The sequence below is a fragment of the Rhinoraja longicauda genome, chromosome 21, assembly GCF_053455715.1.
Source record: "Rhinoraja longicauda isolate Sanriku21f chromosome 21, sRhiLon1.1, whole genome shotgun sequence".
Classification (NCBI taxonomy): domain Eukaryota; kingdom Metazoa; phylum Chordata; class Chondrichthyes; order Rajiformes; family Arhynchobatidae; genus Rhinoraja; species Rhinoraja longicauda.
In genome coordinates, this window is record NC_135973.1 from 10,650,923 (window position 1) to 10,678,824 (window position 27,902).

A 27,902-nucleotide genomic window follows, 5' to 3' on the forward strand; every position below is an offset into this window, starting at 1 on the left:
TCAGATGATTTCTCTCCAAACTATCCAGATGCCTTCTCCAAGAACGGGTTAACCCCCCTCCCCCACAAAAAACACCCCCATTAGACTCTTAGACTGAGAAGCTGAACTGACCACATTCTGCAGCACGACAGACAATTAAAGGTTTCTTGTACAAACCTTTCAAAGGTACAGTCAGCTAAGGGTTGATGTGGTTGAGTTAAGGACACAATGATGTCGAAAGACAAGTCGATGACCATTTACAGTAGCAGCTGGGAAACATGGCTACCAGGAGAGGCTCAAAGCATCTGTGGCAACTTGCGTCTTTACAAAAGCAAAACCGCTTCTGGTATTATTATTGTTTATCGTTGTCACATGTACTGAGATAATAATAATAATATTTATTTATTGTCATTGCAACGAGTACAACGAAATTAAAAAAATAGCCAATCCTGACGGTGCGTAAAAACATATATGCAATAAATGCAAAAACAAATAAATACAATTATATTAAGTACAAAAGTTTTAACAGTGTTGCCTAGTGCAGAAGGTAGTGTTCAGTTCTCGTATGGCCCTGGGGTAAAAACTGTTCTTAAGTCTGTTTGTTCGGGATTTGATCGACCTGAAATGTCGACCAGAGGGCAGATGAACAAACAGACGGTGGCCGGGGTGGGATGGATCTTTTATTATTTTGCCTGCTCTACTGAGGCAGCGTAGGCTGAACAGGTGCTCCAGGGATACAGTGAAAAACGTCCATTATATTGTATTGTTTATACTCCTCAGATGCACAAAATGTTCTTTTTAACTTCTATGTTGCAAAATCATGAAGTTCAATGCATATTGATGTTAAACGAATCAACCAGGTGCATGATTTTATCAAGCCAGCAGTGAAATCGACTTGTGCATTTGTGTGCTTTACTGTACGTACCCCTGGACTGGTGTGGCAGTGATATTTACACATAAATCATGGGAAGGTTGTATAAGGAACTGGAGATGTTGGTTTACACCGAAGATAGACACAAATGCAAGACCCTTCTTCAGACCGGAAGAAGGGTCTCGACCTGAAATGTCACCCATTCCTTCTCTCCAGAGATGCCGCCTGTCCCACTGAATTACTCCAGCATTTTGTCTGTCTATTAATCATGAGAAGGTTGTTGATTTCTCTTTTGACAATACGTTTCAGGTCATTTTGCCACTGAGATTATACAACAGCAATTTGCAACAGACTTAATAGCAAAGTGCATCTTAGATATAAACTAATCTGACTACGACTTTGTTCCTTACCAGATTTGGAAGAATTGGGGCCAGCCACATGTGTCTGCCATCACTTGTATCATTTACTCCATCAACTAATTTGTCTGGGGTTCGGAGATCTCCAGAAACATTCTCCAAAACATTCACGCTGTCTGGAAAAGCAGCAATGTCTGAAAATAACTCATTAAGGATTCAAAAAACAAATTCACTTGACCAGTATATATGAATCAGTAATAACAGAATAAATACCAATAGGTATGTTAGATTGCACTAGATGGCTTTGATGTGGATTGTTTAAATTTGAACGAGGACAATGCCATCTTTAAAAGCGCCAATACCATGTTTTGGGAATGTTGATAAGCAAACACATTTAATATATTGGTCATATTACAACAGTGACTACTGTTCAAAAGAAAATATAAGGCACCTTTGGACATGTCAAGGTTGCAAAATCCACAATGTGAATACAAGCCATTCTTTCCCTTTTCTTTTAAAATGCATTAATATTTTGGGGGAAGGATCTCAAAAATATCAAAACGTGAATAAGTGCTCCATGAGTGATATGATGCCAACAATCTAGTCTAATCTACACTAGTCGATCATTATGTACATGGGCTAAACACAATGTCTCCATATTTTTATTTTAAAATGATATTCACAACACTCTGTGAACTCAACAAAAGTTTTTTTAAAAACACACGTTTGAAGCACAAAATGTTATAATAATGCAAAAGATAGGTGGAAAAATAACAACTATATCTACAATAAGAGTTAATCAGGCTCACAAAACTCTTGTTAATGAGTTACTCCTCATGAAAATGTTCTCTTATTTATCAATAACCTATGCAAAGTAATTCATCCTTTGTACTTTAAATTCCTACACGCAGAAGGAGTGGTTGTAGCACCTCAGTGGTACAAAGGTTGGTTTCTGTATGAAGTAATCATCTCCTCATTTGCTGAAAATGTGTAGGAAATGCTTAAGTCCCACCCAGTTCTTCTAACAGATCAAACAAGTACAATTTTGCCACAAGACAATATGTATAAAATCAGATACTTTTATTTAGGTTTATTAACAAATAATTAGTTATTACCAGGAGAAAATCACTTTAGCAATGTAAGGCAGCACAAAAACATTTTGAACCTTCAAACCTGACATCATTTCAGAACTGTTCTTTGTTTTATTTTTATCATCCTGAATGGTATGAAGGATCAACAAGTGTGGAAGAAATCATTTTCCCTGCATTGGGCTACCCTGTTGCACAATTTAAAAACAATTATAGTCAGAATCAAACATTAATTTACCAGTTGATAATACACTGATAGATTACCAAGTGGATTTTCCCATTAGGGCTACAGTTTATCTTTGTTTTGCATTAACAGTAAAGGAAATGACTGACATACAGCTAATATTACCCGGTCAGCACATTTTCTATTCCATGTCGTCCAAATCAAATGACAGTGAATGCCGGAAATGTGAAAAACAAAGTGTTGGAAATAATCAGGTCAGGTGACAACTGTGAAAAGAGACACAGAGTTCGCATTTCAGATTGATAACTTCTCATTAGAGCTGGGGGAAAAAAAACAGATAAAAGTTATAAAGTACATTGAAATGGGGGAGGAGGAAAGAAGAAAACTGAAGTTCCGAGAGAAGGTGGAAAGTGGGAGAGGGGAAAAGATTAAGTGGTGCAGGATAACCTGCCTTGCCCCATTTTGACAATTGCTGGGGGATCTTGTGGGTTGGTTAGGAATCAGTGCCCCAGCAGAGCTCTGTGTCCAGGGCTCCACTGCAAGACTCCAAGAGCAGGTGGATATTCAGAAATAAACAGCGGGCTTGGCATTTTTAAGATGCAGCTCATGCGAGTGCCACTTTCATTTAAACTGTTCACTGTATAATGGCAAAAGATACTATTCTCCGTCAGTAGGATTTTTTCACCGTTTTCATCATAGAGTTCCAGTCCATTTAAACCAATGTAATATGGATCTCCCCACGTGGTCAGCAACTGCAGCTGGAAAATAACTGGAAGAATCCGGATCAAGGAAAATAACTCAGTACAAATTTAGAAACTAAATTTCTGCTGGCATTACCAGAAGTATCTCAACTGTAATTGCCAACATCATCTTCCATAACGCATCTTCACATTTAAAGAAAACTAATTCTAAAGCTAAATTTGGGCGGCACGGTGGCGCAGCGGTAAAGTTGCTACCTTGCAGCGCCAGAGACCTGGGTTCGATTCGGACTATAGGTGCTGTCTGTATGGAGTTTGTAGGTTCTCCCCGTGACCTGCGTGGGTTTTCTCCAGGTGCTCCTGTTTTATCATATCATATCATATATATACAGCCGGAAACAGGCCTTTTCGGCCCACCAAGTCCGTGCCGCCCAGCGATCCCCGCACATTAACACTATCCTACACCCACTAGGGACAATTTTTACATTTACCCAGCCAATTAACCTACATACCTGTACGTCTTTGGAGTGTGGGAGGAAACCGAAGATCTCGGAGAAAACCCACGCAGGTCACGGGGAGAACGTACAAACTCCTTACAGTGCAGCACCCGTAGTCAGGATCGAACCTGAGTTTCCGGCGCTGCATTCGCTGTAAAGCAGCAACTCTACCGCTGCGCTACCGTGCCGCCCTTCTCCCACACTCCAAAGACATAGAGATTTGTAGGTTAATTGGCTTCGGTAAAATTGTAAAATTGTCTCGAGTATGTGTTGGATGGTGTTAGTGTGCGGGGATCGCTGGTCGGTGGGCTGAAGGGCCTGTTTCTGCGCTGTATCTCTAAACTAAATTAATTGAATATCTTATTAGCCGATATTAAAATATTGAACACCATTGCATTATCTAGGAAGTGGAAGTAGATCACAAAGGATTGGTCATAATATTTGCACAACCACGCAAGGACAATGCTGAATGTATTTTACAGCTGAAGAGGCACAATGGGCAAATAATGAAATTGCACTCCTCATCTGGTTTCAGGATGAATCTGATCTGCTAAGCTTCAGGGCCTAGTGCATTCAACTTCTCCCTGTACACACCTAACATTGCAGCATGTTTTTAAAGGCAGTGGTGCATTGAATATTGGCGTTCAAATTCACAATTCTAATGCTTGAATCAGAAACTTTCTTAAAGTAGCACAATCGAATTGAGCTCCAAAGTACAGCTAGCACACAACCGATGGAGTTTCAAGGTGACAACAGCTTTAATTTTAGAGCTAGAGCATGGAAAAGGACCCTTCAGCCCACTGAATCCATGCCGACCTTTGATCACCTGTCCACACTAGTTCTTTATTATCTCACTTTCGCATACATTCCCTGTACACTGAGGGCAATAAACCTACAAACCCACACGTCCTTGGGAAGTTAAACAATGTTTAATTGAAAATGTGTTTAATCGTTGCAGCAGAATATGCCAGCCAGTGGAATCAAACAGTCGTAGGTTTCATGTACTGAGACTAAAACCACCGATTGAATTTTAATTAATTTAAATAGAATTAGAAATAAATTGAAGCAATGAAGCTGAAGGAGCTTTCAGGCCCATTTGTTACCCAAATTGATTATTGATCACTGCAGCAACAGGTCATTAATGATAGATTAATGTAACCACTCATGCCCTTGGTCTGGGAATTCAAACTAAAGGCAAAACTAAAGGCCGCAAACGAGACTCCAGGATGGTATGTTGCCTCCCTGGTGCAAGGGTCAGGGATATCTCTGAGCGGCTGCAGGACATTCTGGAGGGGGAGGGTGAGCAGCCAGTTGTCGTGGTGCACATTGGCACCAACGATTTAGGTAAAAAACGGGATGAGGTCCAACAAGGTGAATTTAGAGAGCTAGGAGAAAAACTTAAAAGTAGGACCTCAAAGGTAATAATCTCTGGATTACTACCAGTGCCACGTGCTAGTCAGAGTAGGAATAGGAGAATATTTCAGATGAATACGTGGCTTGAAAAATGGTGCAAGGGGGAGGGATTCAAATTTTTAGGACATTGGAACCAGTTCTGGGAGAGGTGGGACCAGTACAAACAGGACGGTCTGCACCTGAGCTGGAATGGAACCAATGTCCTAGGGGGAGTGTTTGCTAGTGCTGTCGGGGAGGATTTAAACTAATGTGGCAGGGGGATGGGAGCAGGAGCAGAGAGACAGAGGGGTGTAAAATGAGGGTAGAAGCAACAGGTAGCAAGGTGAAAAGTAAAAGTGGCAGGCAGACAAATCCAGGGCAAAAAATCAAAAAGGGCCACTTTTCAACATAATTGTATAAGGGGTAAGAGAGTTGTAAAAACAAGCCTGAAGGCTTTGTGTCTCAATGCAAGGAGTATACGTAATAAGGTGGATGGATTAAATGTGGAGATAGTTATTAATGATTATGATATAGTTGGGATTATGGAGACATGGCTCCAGGGTGACCAAGGCTGGGAGCTCAACATCCAGGGATATTCTATATTCAGGCGGGATAGACAGAAAGGAAAAGGAGGTGGGGTAGCGTTACTGGTTAGAGAGGAGATTAAAGCAGTGGAAAGGAAGGACATTAGCTTGGAGGAAGTGGAATCGATATGGGTAGAGCTACGAAACACTAAGGGACAGAAAACGCTAGTGGGAGTTGTGTACAGGCCACCTAACAGCAGTAGTGAGGTTGGGGATGGCATCAAGCAGGAAATTAGAAATGCGTGCACTAAAGGTGCAGCAGTTATAATGGGTGACTTCAATCTACATATAGATTGGGTGAACCAAACTGGCAGGGGTGCTGAGGAAGATGATTTCTTGGAATGTTTGAGAGATGGTTTTCTAAACCAACATGTCGAGGAACCAACGAGAGAACAGGCCATTCTAGACTGGGTATTGAGTAATGAGGAAGGGTTAGCAGTCTTGTTGTGCGAGGCCCCTTGGGCAAGAGTGATCATAATATGGTAGAGTTCTTCATTAGGATGGAGAGTGACAAAGTCGATACAGAAACAAGTGTTCTGAACTTAAAGAAAGGTAACTTTGAGGGTATGAGGCGTGAATTGTCCAAGATAGACTGGCGATTGATGCTGAAAGGGTTGACGGTGGACATGCAATGGAAGGCATTTAAAGGTCGCATGGATGAACTACAACAAGTGTTCATCCCAGTTTGGCAAAAGAACAAACCAGGAAAGGTAGTGCATCCGTGGCTAACAAGGGAAATCAAGGATAGTATTAAAACAAAAGATGAAGCATACAGATTAGCCAGAAAAAGTAGCATACCAGAGGACTGGGAGAAATTCAGAGTCCAGCAGAGGAGGACAAAGGGCTTAATTAGGAAAGGGAAAATAGATTATGAGGGAAAACTGGCAAGGGACATAAAAACTGACTACAAAAGCTTTTATAGATATGTCAAGAGAAAAAGATTAGTTAAGACAAATGTAGGTCCCTTGCAGTCGGAAACAGGTGAATTGATCATAGGGAACAAGGAGATGGCAGACCAATTGAACAAATACTTTGGTTCTGTCTTCACTAAGGAAGACATAAACCGTCTGCCGGAAATAGCGGGGGACCGGGGGTCTAATGAGATGGTGGAACTGAGGGAAATCCAGGTTAGTCGGGAAGTGGTGTTAGGTAAATTAAATGGATTAAAGGCAGATAAATCCCCAGGGCCAGATAGGCTGCATCCCAGTGCTTAAGGAAGTAGCCTCAGAAATAGTGGATGCATTAATGATAATTTTTCAAAACTCTTTAGATTCTGGAGTAGTTCCTGAGGACTGGAGGGTAGCTAATGTAACCCCACTTTTTAAAAAGGGAGGGAGAGAGATAACGGGGAATTATAGACCAGTTAGCCCAACATCGGTAGTGGGGAAAATGCTAGAGTCAGTTATTAAAGATGTGATTGCATCACATTTGGAAAGTGGTGAAATCATCGGACAAAGTCAGCATGGATTTACCAAAGGCAAATCATGTCTGACGAATCTTATAGAATTTTTCGAGGATGTAACTAGTAGAGTGGATAAGGGAGAACCAGTCGATGTGTTATATCTGGACTTTCAGAAGGCCTTCGACAAGGTCCCACATAGGAGATTGGTGTACAAACTTAAAGCACACGGTATTGAGGGTTCAGTGTTGAGGTGGATAGAAAATTGGTTGGCGGACAGGAAGCAAAGAGTAGGAATAAACGGGTCCATTTCGGTACCGCAAGGCTCAGTGCTGGGACCCCAGTTATTTACAGTGTATATTAATGGTTTGGACGAGGGAATTGAATGCAACATCTCTAAGTTTGCGGATGACACGAAGCTGGGTGGCAGTGTTAGCTGCGAGGAGGATGCTAGGAGGCTGCAGAGTGACTTGGATAGATTAGGCGAGTGGGCAAATGCATGGCAGATGCAATATAATGAGGATAAATGTGAGGTTATCCACTTTGGCGGCAAGAACAGGAAAGCAGAGTATTACCTGAATCAAGTCAAGTCAAGTCAAGTCAAATTTATTTGTCACATACACATACTCGATGTGCAGTGAAATGAAAGTGGCAATGCCTGCGGGTTGTGCACAAAAATAATTACAGTTACAGCATATAAATAAAGTTAATAAGTTACTAAACATAGCACAAAAAGTGTCGACAAAAATTTAGTCTCTGGGGTTATCAAAGTTGACAGTCCTGATGGCCTGTGGGAAGAAGCTCCGTCTCATCCTCTCCGTTTTCACAGCGTGACAGCGGAGGCGTTTGCCTGACCGTAGCATCTGGAACAGTCCGTTACTGGGGTGGCAGGGGTCCCTCATGATCTTGCTTGCTCTGGATCTGCACCTCCTGATGTATAGGTCCTGCAGGGGGACGAGTGTAGTTCCCATGGTGCGTTCTGCCGAACGCACTACTCTCTGCAGGACCATCCTGGTGACCGATTGGGAGAAGGGGAGATGCAACGTGACCTGGGTGTCATGGTGCACCAGTCATTGAAAGCAAGCATGCAGGTGTAGCAGGCAGTGAAGAAAGCGAATGGTATGTTGGCATTCATAGCAAGAGGATTTGAGTTTAGGAGCAGGGAGGTTCTGCTGCAGTTGTACAGGGCCTTGGTGAGACCGCACCTGGAGTATTGTGTGCAGTTTTGGTCTCCTAACCTGAGGAAAGACGTTCTTGACGTACAGAGAAGGTTCACCAGATTGATCCCTGGGATGGCGGGACTTTCATATGAGGAAAGACTAGATAGACTGGGCTTGTACTCGCTGGAATTTAGAAGACTGAGGGGGGATCTTATAGAAACATATAAAATTCTTAAGGGGTTGGAGAGGCTAGATGCGGGAAGATTGTTCCCGATGTTGGGGGAGTCCAGAACCAGGGGTCACAGCTTAAGGATAAGGGGGAAGTCTTTTAGGACCGAGATGAGAAAACATTTCTTCACACAGAGAGTGGTGAGTCTGTGGAATTCTCTGCCACAGAAGGTAGTTGAGGCCAGTTCATTGACTATATTTAAGAGGGAGTTAAATGTGGCCCTTTTTGCTAAAGGGATCAGGGGGTATGGAGAGAAGGCAGGTACAGGCTACTGAGCTGGATGATCAGCCATGATCATATTGAATGGCGGTGCAGGCTCGAAGGGCCGAATGGCCTACTCCTGCACCTATTTTCTATGTTTCTATGTAATTAAGCAGGGCAGGCAGCATCTCTGGAGAGAAGAAATGGGTGATGTTTCGGGTCGAGACCCTTCTTCAGTCTGATAAGGGTCTCGACCCGAAACGTCACCCATCCTTCTCTAATATTTGCACAGCAACTTAAGGACACTGCTGAATGTATTTACAGCTGTATTTTCGGGTCGAGACCCTTCTTCAGATATCTGGAGAGTCTCAACCCGAAACGTCACCCATTCCTTCTCCAGAGATTCTGCCTGTCCCGCTGAGTTACTCCAGCTTTTTATGTCTATCTTTGGTTTAAACCAGCATTTGCAATTCCGTCCGACACAAAAGGTAATTAATGTCTTCAATCAGATGTAACTGGTGTGAAATGTATTTTCCAACACATGTGCGCCTGGTTTTGTTAACAGGAACATTTCTGTCAAAGGAGCATTTGAAACAGGGCAACTCCATGCAATGGGCACAGATGCCTGTGCTTAAAGTTGTGATCCTTTCAGCTACTTCCTTCTGTAGATTTATCATCTGGATGAAAGTAGTGTATAAATTTAAGGCCCGTTTGTTTTAAACTTTAGAGATACAGCTCGGAAACAGGCCCTTCGGCCCATTGAGTCCACGCCGACCGATGATCACCCTGTGCACTAACACTATCCTAAACACACTAGGAACAATTTACAATTTAACCAAAGCCAATTAACCTACAAACCTGTACTTTTTTGGAGTGTGGGAGGAAACCGGAGCATCCGGAGAAAACCCACACGGGACAGGGAGAATGTACAAACTCCGTACAGCCAAGCACCTGTTGTCAGGATCGAATCTGGGTCTCTGGCGCTGTAAGGCAGCAACTCCACCGCTGCACCACTGTGCCGCCGTTACTTGAAGGAGAGTACTTCATGTATTATGAAGAGGTTTTGAAGTTAAAAGGATACAGCCGCGTGGCATGAGTGGAGCTTCATAGTCCATACTGGCCTGTTCCATCTTCTGAGAATGGTTCCTATCATGTACAAAAATAACGTACAATTAGAACACTGAGACAGCATTCACGATCACCACCAGAACTTAATTTGCCATGTGTTCATAGTAATTAATAATTTAATAGTTAATTAAAATTTGCATTAATAGTTAATACTGCCTCTCTATTATCCTGGACCCACGTCAATTCATCTGCTGCCACAACAGATCGACAGGGGATGCAGTCTCCACTCTGTGCTGGACCACTTGGACAACAGGAACATGTATGGCAGGCTGTTGCTCATCGACTACAGTTTGGTGTTAACACTGTGATTCCAGTCAAACCCATCATCACACTCAGGGAGCTGGATCCTCAACTTTCTTATCGTCAGACATCAATCAGTACGGATTGGGAACAACACCCCCTCCTCACTGACCATCAGCACAGGGGAAATCTCAGGATAATGCAGTCAATTCCCTGCTCCACTTTCTCTGTACCCATGACTGTGCAGCCAGACACAGCTCCAATGCCACTTTTGGCAGTCGGTGGGACCGGGAACCCGTCTGAAGGGTCATCTATCGGCGGGACCAGGAACCCTCCCAAAGGTCAGAGCAAAGGAGGGAGATGAATAAACTGGGATGAGTGAATTTTTCTTACCTAACTTGGTTTTCGTGTGCTGCCTCGTTGTTGTTCTGGAGATAATCTATGAAGAGAATTTCCTGAGCAAAGTCAAAATGACATTTGCCTGAACCTTTCCGAATGAGGAAGCCCTCTTGTGGTGAAATACAGTACCCATCAATGGTAATGTGGACAATCTTTGCCTAATCAAAATGAAATGGTAGACAGATGATTATACAACAATGACCCATGCTCACCACGGTCCAATACAGCAAGTCTGTACTTACCTTGGCTCGGGGGGCAACCAGTTGGATGAAAGTTGCATATCCTTATCAGCATTACATTGTACTATGCCACAGAATGCTTCCACCGTTCAGTAACACTCAGAAATATTAAGCGCCATTAAAACTTAAACTGTTAAAACCAAAAAATACTCAAACCACATTTTGTATCTATTTAAATAACTAGATAACTAAACTTTACTTTATATTACATTATAAAATATTAATATAAACCAAACCCTACTTTGGACTTGACTTTCAAACTTTACTTTATTCATTGAAGTGCTAATAATTCATTATTAGTATATATCACATTACATTCTTTTGAGATTAAACAGAGGGTTTAATCTGGCACAGCTCTTTGTGCAGATCACCCATTACAAATTTATGTTCATGTTTCTATTGAATTAGGCTGCCGAAGAAACATTGAGGGGCTTAGCATTTTTGTAACTTCTTAGTTTTTTAGTTTAGTGATATAGCACAGAAACAGGCTCTTCGGCCCACCGAGTCCGCACTGACCAGCGACCCCCATACACTAGCATTATCCTACACACTAGGGACAATTTACAATTTTTTTTACCAAAGCCAATTTAACCTACAAACATGCACGTCTTTGAATTGTGGGAGGAAACTGGAGTACCCAGAGAAAACCCACGTGGTCACAGGGAGAATGTACAAACTCTGTGACCTCTGTTGGTCTGGCAAAACAGAGAATATGGCAAGGCTCTGGAACCAAGGGCGCTGGAAAATTGGTGGTGAACCTGTACATGCAAACTCATTAACGCATTTTACATACACAACCACAGTGACTACATTAAGTGTTGCAATGTGATATGAAAAGATATAAAAAGGTACAATATAAAACTATAATAAGAATCAGCACTGATGTATAATGTCAACACATTATGATTAAACTTCTGTAAATATAATTAAATAATTATTGCACCACATTGCCAATATATATAAACTTCAAATGTGGAAATAAAATATAAAATCTGCCCTTTTTATCCTTCTAAGATCCCATTTAGAAGCACTTTGCAATGACTCACCCCTCTGTATGTATCTTCTGGGGATTTGTTATAGTTCCAGAAGCGAAATCCAACAATACGCTGTTGCTGATTAAAACTGATTGTGAGGATGTGATTCTCTCCATAGGTGAAAGGAATCAGCCACATATGATTATCTTCCGTGGTGATATTAATCCCATCAATCAGCCTGAGCAAAGATAGCAGCATTCAGTTAGTCTTTACAAGTCTCCAAGGCTGAACTTCTACTTGATATCTAAGATGACATTTTTAGAAACAATACCTCCCCAGTAACATCCGTTTTACTGCCTAGACTCTGAAGGACAGGGTCTGAACAAGAACCAAATAAAAGCCTTGTAAGAGGGGGACCAAAGAGAACAGAGGCAGAGAGGAGTGTCAAGGCGGAAGAGACAATGTTTACTAATTGTAGACTTCAGCATACGAGCAAAGTAGTAGTGACGATTAATTATAACAATGATAGTTCAGCCACAAGTGGAATATCACATACATCATGGCTACGAGATTTAAAAATGCAAGAGCTTTAGGCAAGATACAGAAAAAATTTGCTCAAAATAATTCTGGAAATGAATGCCATTAGAAAGGAGGATAGACTGGAGAACCCCTTGGGATGTTCTCCTTTAGACAAGGGAAGGCCAGGGCTCTAACAGAGAAATTAAAATAATGAAGGATATAGATAGGGCAGTGCCTTAGGGGACATACCATGAAGGAGGTTGGCAAAAGAACCACAATTAACGTGAAGAAAGATTTTTATAAGCAGCCGGTGGTTTATTGTTTGAGATGTCCTGCCTGTGGAAATGGTGGAAGCAGATTCATCAGGGTGTTGGACAGCGAGCTGGATAACTATCTGAAAGGCCACAGGGAGAGGCCATAGTTGGATTGTAGAAACAAACAACCAGTACAGATAAAGGGAGTCAAATGCCCTCCTCCTGTGCAGTAACCATTCTGTCATTCTGAGAGAGGAGCAGGAGAGAGAAGGGGAAGCAGGAGAAAGGTAGAGTGTTCAAGTCTACATGAAGATTATGCTGGTGTCTAGGGCAGTAATCTGTTGGCACAACTAAACATTGGTGACATTTTAATTATCTCCATTTTTTTTTTTTACAGATGATTGCCCTCTTTCTTCCTGCACCAAGTCAACTGTGGGAGCAATTAAGTTCTGATTTATAGATGCATCACAGCATGGTTTGGGAACTACTCCGACCAAGACCCTAAGAAATTGCAGAGAATTGTGATCGCAGCCCAGACCATCACCCAAACCAACCTCCCTTCCATTTACTCCATCTACACTTCACGCTGCCTCGGCAAGAGTCCCACTCCCTCTTCTCCCCTCTCCCATCAGCAAGAATTACAGATGTGTAAAAACGCACACCTCCAGATTCAGGGACAGTTTTTCCCCCAGCTGTTATCAGGCAACTGAACCATCGTATCACCAACTAGAGTGGTCCTGAGCTACCAGCTACCTCAGTGGAGACCCTTGGACTACCTTTAATCAGACTTTTCTGGTCTTTATCTTGCACAAAATGTTATTCCCTTTATCCTGTATCTGTACAGTGTGGGCGACGTGATTGTAATCACATATAGTCATCTCGCTGACTGGATAGCACGTAACAAAAAAGTTTTTTGCTATACCTGACAGTGACGATAAACTAAACTAAACAAAAAAAGATATGGCAGTAACCCACATCTCTTGTTGGGGAACATTTGCCAGTACTAACAGGCTTTTATTCAATACCCACTGCCCATCTTCCAAGCAGTCTCCTTTCAATCCAGCAGGGTCCTTATTAAGACACCACTCTCTCAATAGAGCTCAGCTTCCCAGCAGTATCTTGCAGTCCTTACTCTGGCAGATGTCTTCAATTAACAGGAATAAAGGAATTCCTGATCTACGTGGATGCACATGGAATGCCATTTCAGCTAGAGGAACTATTTTAATGGCTATATTGTTTTAAAGTGGGCAGTTATAGTGTCTTGGAGCTACACAGCATGGAAACACACCCCTCGGACCAATCTGTTCATGGCATTCTGGGCTAGTCCCATTTGCCTGCATTTGGCCCGTATCCCTCTAAACCCTTCCTATCGAAATACAAGGAAAAAATGTGTAGGAAAGAATTGCAAATGCTGGTTTAAACCGAAGATGGACACAAAAAGCTGGAGTAACTCAGCGAGTCAGAGAGCATCTCTGGAGAAAAATAATAGGTTTCGGGTCGAGATCGTTCTTCAGACTGAGAGTCAGGAGAAAGGGAAACAAGAGATATCGACAGTGATGTAGAGAGATATAGAACAAATGAAAAGAAATACCAAAAAGTAACGATGATAAAGGAAACGGGCCATTCATTGTTAGCTGTGTGCCAGGTGAGAACGAGTACACCTCAACAAAAATGTTTTGAAAGCCATAATTGTATCCACTTCTATAGCTTCCTCTGGCATAGCGTTCCAGATATGGACTACCCTCCAAGAGAAAATGTTGCCCTTCCTAATGTTGTCCTTCTTAAATCTCTCCCGTGTTACTACCACAGGAACATTTGAACTGTTCTCTAGCATTCTTGTTAAACTCTTCCTCTACTCTGATTTTTCAGGCTCTGTCCTGATGCATTATAAGATGCCAGCAAAGGATAACCAGAAGTGGGAACTGGCATCGAGTGAGGATGGATATGGTGGCTTTTTTCTTGCGATCGGACAAAACTAAAAATCCAATGGGCTTACTAATGTGGTGGTGTGTAGGATACGAAAGAGGCAAGGAAGCACTCAAGATACACGGAGACAACATCCTAGAGATACTGCAGATCGAAAATGTAAATGATACGTCACAAACCCACTGCGGCCGGCCCTGGCAGAGAATAATATTTATGAAATTAAAGCTTTTAAATGAAAGTAAGGTGTTTATGTTCTCTGTAAAACATGCTAGCGGTCACCGGAGCATATTTTGGATAACCCTAGCTTTAAATATAAGATTGCTATTTTCAAAGCTAGATTATTTTGTTCAAACATTCAATGAATATTACATACTTGTCCAATGTCCTGCTGTCTTCATTATATTCTGGCAGTTCATTCAGATCTCTTGGTGAAGCTTCAATAATGTCCATTGTGACAGGGAGTGCTTGTCCTTCTTTGCCTATAACCTCCAGTCCGGTCAATCCCAGGTAGTGGGAGTCTCCCCAAGTGGCCGTGAAATGTAGCTGCACAGCTAGATTGAAAGCAAGGCAGGTGGGATTACAAAGCATACTGATTCCATATATTCATAGATAAAAGCAACAAATCCAATCTGGTACCATTTCATTTCTCCTTTATTTTAGATAGAATTACACAGTACAAACTTCAGTACAGGCTCATGAGCCCAGTCATGTTGGTGTTTATCATTCACATGTGTAATAGTTCGAATCAGATTTATCAGTTCTGTTTCCACACCCTTTCTTCACTCCTCTAATCTATTATTAAAGGCTGATAAGGTGCATGGTTTTAATCAACTCTGGTAGCAGAGTCCAACAGACTTATAAGGCTCCGCGCATATATAAAATATAACACTTCCTCTCTGTCCTAAGTCTATCTCCCCGATCTTGATCAACCAACACAAGAAATATTTTCATCTCGGCTCCATAATAATCTTAAGCATTCAATATATCTTTAAAGATAATACAGCAAAATATCACCAAATTGTACATATCTCGATCAAGTAAAAACAACTACCTACAACTTATTAAAAGTTTGAGAAGCCAAGGAAAACAATGTACAACCAAGGAACTGTAGGTGCTGGTGTACACACAAGGACACAATGTGCTGGTAGGTGTTGGTATACACATAAGGACACAAAGTGACTCAGCGGGTCAGGCAACATCTCTGTGGAACATGAATGGGTGATGTTTCAGGTTGGGATCCTTCTTGAAAGGTCCCGATCCAAAACATCAACTATCCACATTCTCTAGAGATGCTGCCTGACCCGCTGAGTCACTCCAGAATTTTGCATCCTTTCCAGGAAAACACGAGGTGATTGATATCATCAGAATTCCCGTCAGTTATCAGAACTTAGCTTTGTATGCAAAGACTTACTTTTCCCGGTATATTCACCAAGTGCCTGACTGGCTGGTCCAACCGACAGCAAGGACAATTGTTTCTGCTCCTGCAAATGCAGAATTTAAGTAGTTGTAAGAGACGGTGTGCAGTTATTACCATAACTATATCTTACATTCATTTGTACCAACACTACAATTGTGGTAATTTTATTTCAGCTGTCTTTGAATTGAATTGTTCCATTGAACAGGTATGTTATGCTGCTACAAGTAAGAATTTCATTGTTGCATTGTCAGCACATGCCAATTAAACACTCACGTATAGTGTTGTTCCCTTGTAATACAGATACTTTGCCAGCAGATGGCACTGACATACTTCACACTGGCAATGCTGGATTTACCCAAAGCCTCAATTGACTTGGAAGGTCAGACGGTCTGAAGAAGGGTCCCTACCCGAAATGTCACCTATGCATTTTCTCCAGAGATGTTGCCTGACCCGCTGAGTTACTCCAGCATTTTGTGTCTATCACTGGATATCTGTTACCTGTTTATCTTCTATCCGAAAGCCAGCTTGAGTGAATGGCCTCTCATCTCCATCATCTGCAGTGGCGGGTCTGTTGAGCTCTTCATCACAGGTAAGTGGCAGAGTATAATCAACATCAGCTACAAAGGTTTCATCGTGCTGGGACATTGCATCGAGAATGTCATCGTCTGTAGTGAACAGGATAGTATCACCAAACTGCTGCAAAGCTGAAAAAGTGAAGAACACACACAAATGAGTGCAGAAACAATAAATCTAGAGCCACAACAAATTATAAAGCAAAAAAATAGGACACTAGTTCTGGAGTAACTCAGCACGCCAGACAGCATCTCTGGAGAATATGGATAGGTGACGTTTTGGGTCGGGACCTTTCAATCAGACCAAAGAAGGGCCTGGACCTGAAAAATCATCTATCCTTGTTCTCCAGAGAGGTTGCTTGACCCATTGAGTTGCTTCAGCATCGTGTCGTTTTATAGAAGCCAGCATCTGCAGTTCCTCTTGCTAAGAAAAAAGGAATCCTGGCTGATTTTTAAATGTTCTAAACATAAATATTAGAAACAGGACCAAGAAGATATTTATCTTTTTTTTGTAAAAAAAAAAAAACTACCTCAGTGCCTGTGGCAATAAACTAAACTAAACATGTATCTGCAGGGTCCTGACCCATAATGTTGTCTGTATACTACCCTTTAGAGATGCTGCCTGACCCATTGAGTTCTTCCAGCAGTATGATTTTTACTCAAGATTCTGGCATCTGCAGTCTTGTGTCCCCATTTCTCACTTTATTTTTCTTCCGAACCATCACAAAATTAAAACCTTTTATATAAAGAGTTAAATTTCCCCACTCTCAATACAAGAAAGGATGCTGCTGAATGTCTCTAAAATCTACACGAAGTAAATATCTGACAAGAGCTTTTACTGACCGATCGTGAATTTAGAACATTTTTGGTGTATAGTTTGAGAGGCAATATACACATCCAATTAATGTATTGGTTACCTAATCTGATGTTAATTCAATGTAGTTTTATTACATGTAAGAGGAACTGCAGATGCTGCTTTAAACCGAAGATAGACACAAAAAGCTGGATTAACTCAGTGGGACAGGCAGCATCCCTGGAGAGAAGGAATGGGTGACGTTTCGGGTCGAGATTCCAGTTACCCCAGCTTTTTGCATCTACCTTAGCTTTATTATATTTTTGTTAATTAGAACTTTTGATGGCCATCCGGTTGCTCTGAAGCACATTATTGTTAAAATGCAGAAATATAGTAGCCAAAGTGCTTAATCACCGTTAAAATAAATGGTCAGTTCAGTAGGTGGCTGAGAAAAAAATCATTTCGTTTTGTGAGAGTACAGCAGGTGCTCAAGTCTCAGGCATGTGATTCACTCCCACAACCTTCCGACGAATGCACAAACAAAGCTTTTCACTGTACCTTGGTACTCGTGACAATAATAAACTTGAATCTTGAAACTCTTTTGGGACGGCACAGTGGTGCAGCGGTAGAGCTGCTGCCATACAGCGGCAGAGCCTCGGGTTTAATCCTGACTATGGGTGCTGTCTGTACGGAGTTTGGACATTCTCACTCTAAAGATGTACAGGTTTATGGGTTAACTGGGTTTGGTAAAACTGTAAATTGTCCCTCGTGTGTAGGATAGTGTCAGTGTATGGGGTGATCGCTGGTAGGCGCAGACCTGGTGGGTCGAAGGGCCTGTTTCAGCGCAGTATCTCAAAAGCCTAAAGCCAAGAATAAAATGTTGTTTATTACTAATTGCATAGGAAATATTATCTGGAAATATTAACCCCATTTAAACTCAGTAAGATAAGCAACTGAATGTGCTTTACCTCCACTTAGTGTTCCTGAAGCCTTGGCTATTTCTCCTTTGAAGATGAACTTTCCGTTTAATAAGATTTCTACATCTTTAATACCACGGAAAGAATGTATTCTTGATTTGTTGTAATTCCAGATTCGAATCATAGCTACATGACAGGAATTCTCAAAGTCAACATAGATGAAATGTGGACTTTCCGGAGTGAAAGGTGCCAGCCAGAGATGCATATCATCTTGTGTCCTGTTTACACCATCAATCAAATTTGAAACGACCCGAGGATCTTTTCCATAGGCAGGCAAAATGTTAATGTCTGCTGGATTGGCTTTTATTTGTGCTATTTTGACGGGCTCTCCAGATGAACTGAATATTTCAATCCCGTTAAGTCCAACATAATGTCGATCGCCCCAAGTTGATATGATGTTAATTATCAAATGACAGCCAAATGGTAAAACTGGAATTTCAAAATCACTTCCATCGTCATCTCTTTCGGGATCAGCTGCGTGCTCCTCTTTCTCCTCTTCGGTTTCTTGTACCGATTCCTGATGCAAGGTTTTAAGTCTTGATTCTCTTCCAATCCTCTGTTCCTGCAGGAATTCATCAAATATGTCTCCCTCATAATCCAAGTTGGCCAGACGACCCCGTTGCGACTTGTTGAACTTTAACAAAGAATTCCACGACTCCATGAGGGTGTCATCCTGATCATTTCGCCACTTGGCTCTTGTGGACCCCACAGAGTTTGAGGGCTTCTGGAAATCTGAAAGAAAAAAAATCTAATTTAAGGCATCCATTGCAATGCCTCGCACATCTACTCTGCAATTTTGCCACCAAAATCAAAACAGCCTCAAAGGATAAACATAATTCTGCAGGAAAAAAAACCTGCAGACGCTGGTTTAAATCGAAGGTAGACACAACATGCTGGAGTAACTCAGCGGGTCAGGCAGCATCTCGGGAGAGAAGGAATGGGCGACGTTTCGGGTCGAGACCCTTCTTCAGACTGAAGAAACAACCCGAAATGTCACCCATTCCTTCTCTCCCGAGATGCTGCCTGACCCGCTGAGTTACTTCAGCATTTTGTGTCTACCTTCAACATAATTCTGCACACATGAATGGAAAATAAGTCAAAAAGCAAACTAAAGTTGAAATCTTAAGCTAAAACCAAAAGTCCCGGAAGGATTCAGGCAGTCAGGCAGCATCTGTGGACCCTTCCACAGAACCAAGGGATGAGGAAAGGCAAGTCGATGTAGAACTGGGGGAGAAGTTAAATATAAAACAAACAAAAAAACTACATGAAGATTGATAAGGAACAAAAGTATCAACCATTAGGGGAGCATTTCATAGAAACGAGACGAGAAAGGGATACAAGCTTTATAATATGTATATATATATATATATATATATATATATATATAAATAATATACAATCTTATATAATGGGAAACAACAAAACAGTAATTTACCTGAAGTGAGAAAAGTAGTTATAGGGAGATAAATGGGGAAGAATAACATTTATTGGGATTGCTCTGGGAGCCAAGATAAACCCAATGGGCTGAGTGGCCTACAATTTCATGACGAACAATATAGAACACAAATGAGAATGGTAGAAGGAAAGTTTTTGAGGCCAAACATTTTTTTTTAACAAACCTCAATTATATAGAGTATGTATTATTTCATAAATAACACCTTCATCAGTATGTAGCAACCTTCAAAGGTTTTGGTACCTCAATGTCCAGGTATTGCTGTTCCTCTTCCTCCATTATTAGCTTCATCACAGCCCAGATCTTTTCACTGTACCTCAGTACATGTGACAGGATGGCACGGTGGCGCAGCGGTAGAGTTGCTGCCTTAAAGCGTAAGAGACCCAGGTTCGATCTTGACTATGGGTGCAGTCTGATAGTCTGGACATTCTCCCCATGACCTTTGTGGGTTTTCTCCGGGTGCACCGGTTTCCTCCCACACTCCAAAGACGTACAGGTTTGTAGACTAATTGGCGTGGTAAAATTGTAAATCGTCTCTCGTGTGTGTAGGACAGTGTTAGTGTGCGGACATTGCTGGTCGGCGTGGACTCGGCGGTCCGAAAGTCCTGTTTCCGCGCTGTATCCCTGAATTAAACTAAACAATAATAATCTTAAACCTAAACTTAAATCTAAATCTGACCAAGGAGGAGAGGAGAATCTCAAGAAAATTAGGCTTAATGGGAAAATTCTCCAGAGGCTGCATTCTTTAAAGAAGATGTTTTTTTGAAACTAGTGAGGCTCATAGAGAGCCAGAGCCACAGTCTAAGAATAAGGGGTAGGCCATTTAGAACAGAGATAAGGAAAAACTTTTTCACTCAGATAGTTGTAAATCCGTGGAATTCTCTGCCTCAGAAGGCAGTGGAGACCGATTCTCTGGATGCTTTCAAGAGAGAGTTAGATAGAGCTCTTAATAATAGCGGCGTCAGGGGGTATGGGGAGAGGGCAGGAACGGGGTACTGATTGTGAATAATCAGCCATGATCACATTGAATGGCGGTGCTGGCTCAAAGGGCCGAATGGCCTACTGCTGCACCTATTGTCTATTGTCATAAGAATTCCTCAGGTTTGGACTCGGCATTTCTTCAATTACCCTCCATAATTTCTGAATTACATGACAGTTCACGATTGTAAAATGCATTGGGATATCCCGTGGCCAGAAAAGGTACAGAAAAATGCACGTCTTTTATGTAAATCTTGCTTGCTGTGCCAGGTTTGTGTTAAGGTTCGTGTGTCACATCAACTATTACAGCATATCTTGCTCGTATCCAATCAGTTCATAATTTGGAGTAATTGCACAGCGATAAATCACAGCTGAAGAGGTGAGATCAAGATAGCCACAGGCAAAGGAACAGGGTGAGCATGCTTCTTATAAGAAACACTTTAGACATATGGAACAGTGATCAAACAATAGGAGCAATTACATCCTGCCAATAAATAAAAATGCAACCCAAATTGCTCTAAATGTTCCTTTAGAGTCATACAGCATGGAAACAGGCCCTCCCACCCTCTGTGTGAAATAGGTTGCCCCTCGGGTACCTCTCACCTTAAACCCATGAGCTCTAGTCCTTGATTCACCTACCCTGGCCCACCTTACTCACCGTCGTCCCTTTGGTGCTAATGGAAGAAGTTTCATTGAAATCAGGGCTATATTTTTAAAGGGAGGGAGGAGGGGAAGGGGGGAGTGGGGGGGGAGGGGGGTAGGAGAGGGTGCTGCACCAATCCAGGAGTGGTTTGGGCCCAACGGGTCCACTTGGTCTAGTACTATCTATTCCCCATATGATTTTATACACCTCTAAGATCAACCTTCACCTTCCTACACTCCAAGGAATAAAAGTCCTACCCACCCAACCTCTCCCAATTACTCCACTCCTCAAGTCCTGGCATCCAGGCTGCCTTCAGTCCTGGCAAAAAAAGTTAGATAAATTCACTGTACCTGTTAGCAGCAGATCATCAGTGTCATTTATATTAAGCATTTCTGTATTTCTTGGCCTTTTCAAAGAGCTTCTCCTTCCACTGACGAGGGGGTCGTTTCTTGGACTCTCTTCCTCTCGTGATGTAGGAATGTAAGAGTCCTTTTCTTTGAGGTTGTCCAGAAAGTCCAACTCACTTACATCAGTGTGTATTTTGTCCCTCCCTTGAGAGCAAGCTAATTCTTTTCTTTTGCAATTTAACTTCTTATGAGTTGTACCATCAGCATCTTTACGACTGTGAACAAGATCAAATAGATCAGGCCAACTGCTGCTGGTTTGATTGGTTTTGCTTGAATTGTCAATTCTTAACTCTACAGGTACTTCATCACTCAGCCACAGAGGCTTCTTCCATTTACTTTGCTGGGGCGTTTCTTCGGCGGGTGATTTTAACCACAGTGGCAGTTTTGAAACGGATAACATTTCTGATTTTGTCTTTCCCATTAGCTTTTCACACAGTTCTTCTGGGTCCAGGATTTCAACACAATGATCCTCTTCCATCTCCTTACCAGCTTCTGAAATATTTATCCTTAAGAGTGACTCCTCAAGTGAGATAGGGAGTGTGGCCATCATGGCTTCTTCCAAGGCAGAAATGGTATTCTTTGGTGAGCCAGTTGAATAATTTAACATATTTCTCTCACCATCTACGCTCGAATTTAAAACGAATGAGCAATTTGACTGCTTTGGCAACTGTATGTCAGAGTTTCCTTTTGAACTCCCAGCCTCTTCAGTTTGCTCTTCTGTATCATTCCCACTGGAAGCATTAAGTGTATTTCTCATTTTACTCGACGTTGAATTTAAAAAGAATGAGGAATTCAGTTCTTCTGTAGACGTAACGCACTGTTCTTTTTCCGCACTATTGGATTCTTTCGTTTCTTCTTCCATATCGCTCCCATTGGACATGGAAAATCCTTTCTCGCTGGACCTCAAATCAATGGTCATACTGTAGTCAAAGACCTGGTTTCCACAACCTTTTTCTAGCTCCTCGTCATGTACTAGATTGCCATCCACATAAATCCTCACACTTTTTGCCCCAATATCAAGATCCTAAAGAAAGAAATCAAAGACAATACAATTTTTGTAAGGTTTAAAATGTATTACATTTTTAAAAACATATACCGTGAATTCTAATACAACAGGTTCAAATTATAGAGGCTATTGGAAATTAGGCCGTGGAGAATTCACAAATCAGTAACCAAAGGTTTGAGACACCAAGTAAAATTCGCTCTCACTGAATTTGTGTGAAAATAATGTAAGCAAATCAACACAAAATTTATAGTTTTTCAAGGAAGATAGACAAAATACTGGAGTAACTCAGTGGGAAAGGCAGCATCTTTGGATAGAAGGAATGGGTGATGTTTCAGATTGAGACATTCATCAGACTGAGAGTCAGGGGAGAGGGAGTCAGAGACAGGGAAGGGTAATGTGTGAAAATGAGACATCAAAAGAGATGCGGATCAAGGAACATGAAGAATAGATCATTGTTAGCTAGGAGAAGGTGAAAACAAAGCAAGTTTTTCAACTCAAAAGTTTCCCAGATGACGCAGCCTCACTTTACGGAAAATCAAGATACAGACATTTTCTAGGAATATAAAACTCCCCAATGGAAGAGGTTTCCATGTATAGCTCAACTGGACTTGTTATAACTCATCCAAGGCATGTTGGTGTTTCTCATTTATGCATGCAAGCTGGTCTATTTGCATTCACCTACCCCTTCAATAAAAAGACTCTTGAATATTGATGTTGTTTTCCTGTACCACAACCACTGGAAACTGATCCCACAAATTCCAGAATTTCACCTGGCCTTCCAACTTGAATCTTGAATCTATGAGAGTCATTTGAGAGTCTATTGAGAATCATTTCTCACTCTTATTTACTGGCAAATTTACTCCTACGCATTTGTTGTTGTCTTCCATAATTTTAAGTGATTCCAATAATTCACAAGCCATGTTGGTCGTAGCAATGGCCACAATATGTAATGGTCACACTGGGCAATCTTGGCAAGTGAAGTTTTTCTATTCTCTAAAGATTTTTGCAAATTTAAGAGAAAATCAATCACTATCATAATTAAGCAATCGTATTACTGTGCCTAGGAATTTTACATTTGAAGATAGTTCCCCTGACTTACTCCCACTCCCATAACCTGCCGAACTCTGATGAAAATCAGGAATCCTCTATATATTATATATAGATCTATGGTGTTTCCAGTTTTTGCAAGCAAGCATACAAATGCCTGGTAGAGCAACACAGCAATTACTATTTGCTTGTGATCTCTCTGTATCATATCATGAGTATACAGACTGCAGAAAATGTTCCAATGAATGAACTGTGAAATACTTTAGTTTGGGCATTTAATGTCTCTTTATTTATGCATTTCATCACTTAGCTGCAATGAACCATAGCACAGAAGTAAAGATACATTACATGACTAAATCCCTTTGTTTCTACTTCATAAAATTTCAGTCTTAAATTAATTGAAGCTGCAGAGAATAAGTAGGTTAAAAACATTGAGAAATGTTCAATATCCTTTATTAACCAGCATTTTATGAATATAAACTTAAATATGCTATTACATAACAAAAGCCAGGCACAGCATTAATCATTTGTTGAGTACATTCCAATCTAATATACAAACGACAATTATCAAAGGTAACTGAAGATAATTCATTTTTTGTAGACTTCTAGTATCTGAACCTTAGCATGGTATAAAGAGAAAGTAACATTCTTGATAGATACTTACATGTTGTGCTGCACATATTACTATCTGCAGTACAAATAAGAAATGTCTTGGGCAATTACAAATATTGGTTGTTCAGAACTAAAATCAGGATAAAGATTAACTCTAATCCGTTATGTTAATCCTCTGCTGTTCTACATTCTTTGTTTACGTAACCTGCCAGCAGACTGAACTCTATAGATTTACACTGCTCCTACCTATTTATAGCAAATAAACCTAAAATTTTCAGACGCACAAATTAAGGTTTTCATTTATTTTAGAAACAACGAATTGCAGATGCTGGTTTACCAAGGAAAGACAAAATGCTGGAGTAACTTAGCGAGTTAGGCAGCATCCCTGGAGAACGTTCCGGATCGGCTCCCGTCTTCAGGCTTAATCCATTTGTTTCACACCTTGTGTGTGTTCAACTCTGGCCTTTGTCCAACCATCTGCCAGTCAAAAATCCCCTCGCCTATGTTCATCAATGATTTGTCATGCTTTGTCCTTTCTCCAACCACTGCAATCAGTCTGAAGAAGGGTCCCAACCCAAAACATCGCCTTTCCATGTTCTCCAGGGATGCTGCCTGGCCCGCTGAGTCACTCCAGCATTTTGTTTCTTTACTTTAATTATCTTTTAAATTGGTAACAGAATTCCTACTTTCTAAATTGCAACAATTGTAGAAGGAACTTACATTGAGGCTTCTGTTATAATTCCAAATCTTGATCTGAGAAATACCAAAATCAACCGATTTGTTCAGATTACGTAGAACAAAGTACAATTGAACCGGTGGGTGGAAAGAACATGTCCACATGTGACGATCTTTTGTGGTCTGTGAAGAAGGGAAAGGGAAATTGATTAGTAGGACTAGATGTTACAATCCCTAAGGTTTGCACTCCAATTGACTGGTGTTGTTCTTGGGGGTGACCATTAGGTAATGTTGTTACCATTCAGGCACATCTTCAGTTGTGCACCTCAACGTCACTGGGTGTTTCACATGTTTAAACATTCTCAGATACAAAGTTTAGAAAATCCCAAAATGAAATGCATTAATATAATTAAAGCAAAAACACAGATATAACAAGGAAACCAGAGCACCCGGAGGAAATCCACACACTCAGGGAGAATGTGCAACCTCCACAGATAAAGCACCAAGAGGTCAAGATCAAACCTGGATCTCTGGCGCCGTGAGGCGGCTTTACCAGCTGTGCCACCAGTTTTACTTAGTACAACGTTAGCATGGACATTCTGAGCTGAAGGACCTATTCCTGTGCCATATTGATTTATGTTCTATGTTATTTGAATATTTTCTCTGGATTATTAATAGGTAATTTGAACCGGGAAGGGAAAAAATGTTACAGCATTTTATAAGGAAAAATGCAATTTATTATCCAATTTACCAACGCTTTTACACAACCTATTACTTATTAGGCGGAAAACAAACATACTTGATTTAGATGCTGGAGGTAAACAAAGTATTTTACAAGTTTGTTTGCAGTCTAAAATCTGGTACATGTCCTCCATTTTAGAGATCCGTCTCACTTACCTTTGTTTTTCCATTTACTAAAGAGTGCAAATTTCCTGGATAATATGCATTTCTAATATCAACATCATTAGGCGAAACAAATATCTTCTGTTGCTTTTGGTCAAAAAACTGCACTTCTGTTAAGCCCACTTTGTTGTCATTACCCCAGTTGGACAAAATTTCCATGGAGATATAAATTGTATCCTTTGCTGGTAACCCATCAGATACTCCAACACTTTGATGTGTCTGTCAGAAAAAGAAATTGCAATTTTTAACCTACTGAAAATTGCAAGTTACTGCTTCAACCTTTTGTTATTTCTAATTTTGACGAATATCAGTGAAATATATGCAAAGACAAAAGCTTTTTTTATTGCAAAATATGACATTAGAAATGCCCTGAGGAAGTACTAAATTATTGCAATCGCTGCATCTATTTGCAAATTTTCTTAATAGATACAGCATTTCTCTGACAATCCATTTCCAGCTATTCAACGGGTAAACCTCCATTTGGCAATTTTGTGACCGTCACTGCAGAGAAATATAACAATGTGCTTCAATAAGAAAAAAGTAAGTTTATTCACCTCCATATCGAGTGCATTTCTGTCTAATAAAGCATCCCTGCTTGATCTGTCGTGCGTAGGATCCTCTATTGTCTCCAATGTTTTTCTAAGCTTCTTTTGTTGACTAAAAAGAAATATACAAGTAGAAACACAATTATGTGCAACTGGAAACTTCAAAAGCTTAACAAAATTCAAATGACCCTTAAAACTGAAAGATTTGATGCACTAAGTAATGCAATATATCAGAAATTATAGTTGATAGAAAAAACAGCAAAAAAGGCTCTTTATACCATTGGTCTATGAAACAAAGGGACATTGTGTGTAGTTTCCGCCTAGATTTCTGTCATACCTGGCAACGTGACAATGCTAAATTTAATGGAGTGTACTATGATGTCCACGTTTATTTCATATTATATGTATAAAGTCCATAAATACTTTAAATGTAATCAATGACTGTTTCAATATACTTATTCCTCTCCGATGTACATAATATTTAGCTTTAAAAACGTCAGCAAATTCTAAGTAATAAGGATCCTGGGGGATGAGAAAAAAGATGAAACTGAATCATAGTACTCTGCAGTACATGGCAATAAATTAATGTCATCTGTGCCCAGTGTTGGTCCCCTTATTTATGGAAGAAAGATAATGCTTCCAGAGAAGTTTACTAGAATATCTGGGCTGGATATTTTATAATGAAAGATTGGATAGGCTAGAGTTGAATCTGCTGAGATTTCGAAGAGCAATGGGAACTTGATTGAACAATTTAAGATCCTGAAGGGTTCTGAAGGGTCTTGACGTGAGAACATTATCTATTTTGAGAGCATTTAAAATTCAGTCTCAATGTCAGCCATTCAAAATGGAGATGAAGCATTTTCATTTGTAAGAGGTCATGAATAGTTGGAACTCTCTTTCTCAAAGCAGTGGTAAAACCTGAATCTTTAATTATTAAGGGAGGTAGATAGTCGATAAGTTAGGCAATGCAAGGATTCTGTGGGTGGATGGGAATGTGAAGTTGACGTTGCAATTGGATTAGCCAGGATCTTATTAAATAGCAGAGCAAGTTTGAGGTGCTCAACTGCCTACTTAATATGTTCATTAAAGGAAACTTGGCATGATTTGTTTTTTTTAAATCGCACGGCTTGGGGGAAAGAGCAGTAAGGGAAGGTAACAAAAATACTGCTAACCATGCAGTACAATGGGAAATGCAATGCGACATGACTAAATGTGTCAACATATGACTTGGACTTTTGGAAGAGATCAAGATCTTCAGGTAAAACAGCTTCATGACAACACAGTCACAGCCATATTTTGGACATTGGACATTTCAGATAATGTGTAAAAAGGTGAAAATAATTTTCCAAGGAGCATTCTGAAAAACTTGTTCAAACTCATTATATAGCTTATGCAATCCTGCGATAACATTGTATAGTGATACCTTTCCGCAGGACTTTTCCACCAACGTTGTGCATACATGGATTCATCAATCAAGAAAAAAAGCAAAAATGTGACAGCTGGAAATGCAACAATGCACGTAGGAAGGGAAATGCGGCGTTTGTGCACTGTGGTCAA

The 27,902-nt window shown here is 40.7% G+C and overlaps 1 protein-coding gene across 6 annotated transcripts in view; it reads right to left on the reverse strand.

Moving 5' to 3' along the window:
* katnip (katanin interacting protein) overlaps positions 1 to 27,902 on the reverse strand; it is a 67,226-nt gene that overhangs the window by 13,342 nt on the left and 25,982 nt on the right. For 5 of the 6 annotated variants that reach the window (XM_078417743.1, XM_078417744.1, XM_078417741.1 and 2 more), the window contains 13 exons: positions 26,355 to 26,457; positions 25,795 to 26,019; positions 24,943 to 25,080; positions 21,501 to 22,581; positions 18,068 to 18,808; positions 16,233 to 16,438; positions 15,729 to 15,798; positions 14,691 to 14,868; positions 11,691 to 11,856; positions 10,400 to 10,563; positions 9,720 to 9,784; positions 3,137 to 3,247; positions 1,261 to 1,400 (listed from right to left, as the gene is read on the reverse strand). In XM_078417743.1, coding sequence (XP_078273869.1) covers positions 1,261 to 1,400; positions 3,137 to 3,247; positions 9,720 to 9,784; positions 10,400 to 10,563; positions 11,691 to 11,856; positions 14,691 to 14,868; positions 15,729 to 15,798; positions 16,233 to 16,438; positions 18,068 to 18,808; positions 21,501 to 22,581; positions 24,943 to 25,080; positions 25,795 to 26,019; positions 26,355 to 26,457 — 3,388 coding nt within the window. The remainder of the gene's footprint in view (positions 1 to 1,260; positions 1,401 to 3,136; positions 3,248 to 9,719; positions 9,785 to 10,399; positions 10,564 to 11,690; positions 11,857 to 14,690; positions 14,869 to 15,728; positions 15,799 to 16,232; positions 16,439 to 18,067; positions 18,809 to 21,500; positions 22,582 to 24,942; positions 25,081 to 25,794; positions 26,020 to 26,354; positions 26,458 to 27,902) is intronic. The other variant, XM_078417742.1, reaches the window with a different exon arrangement.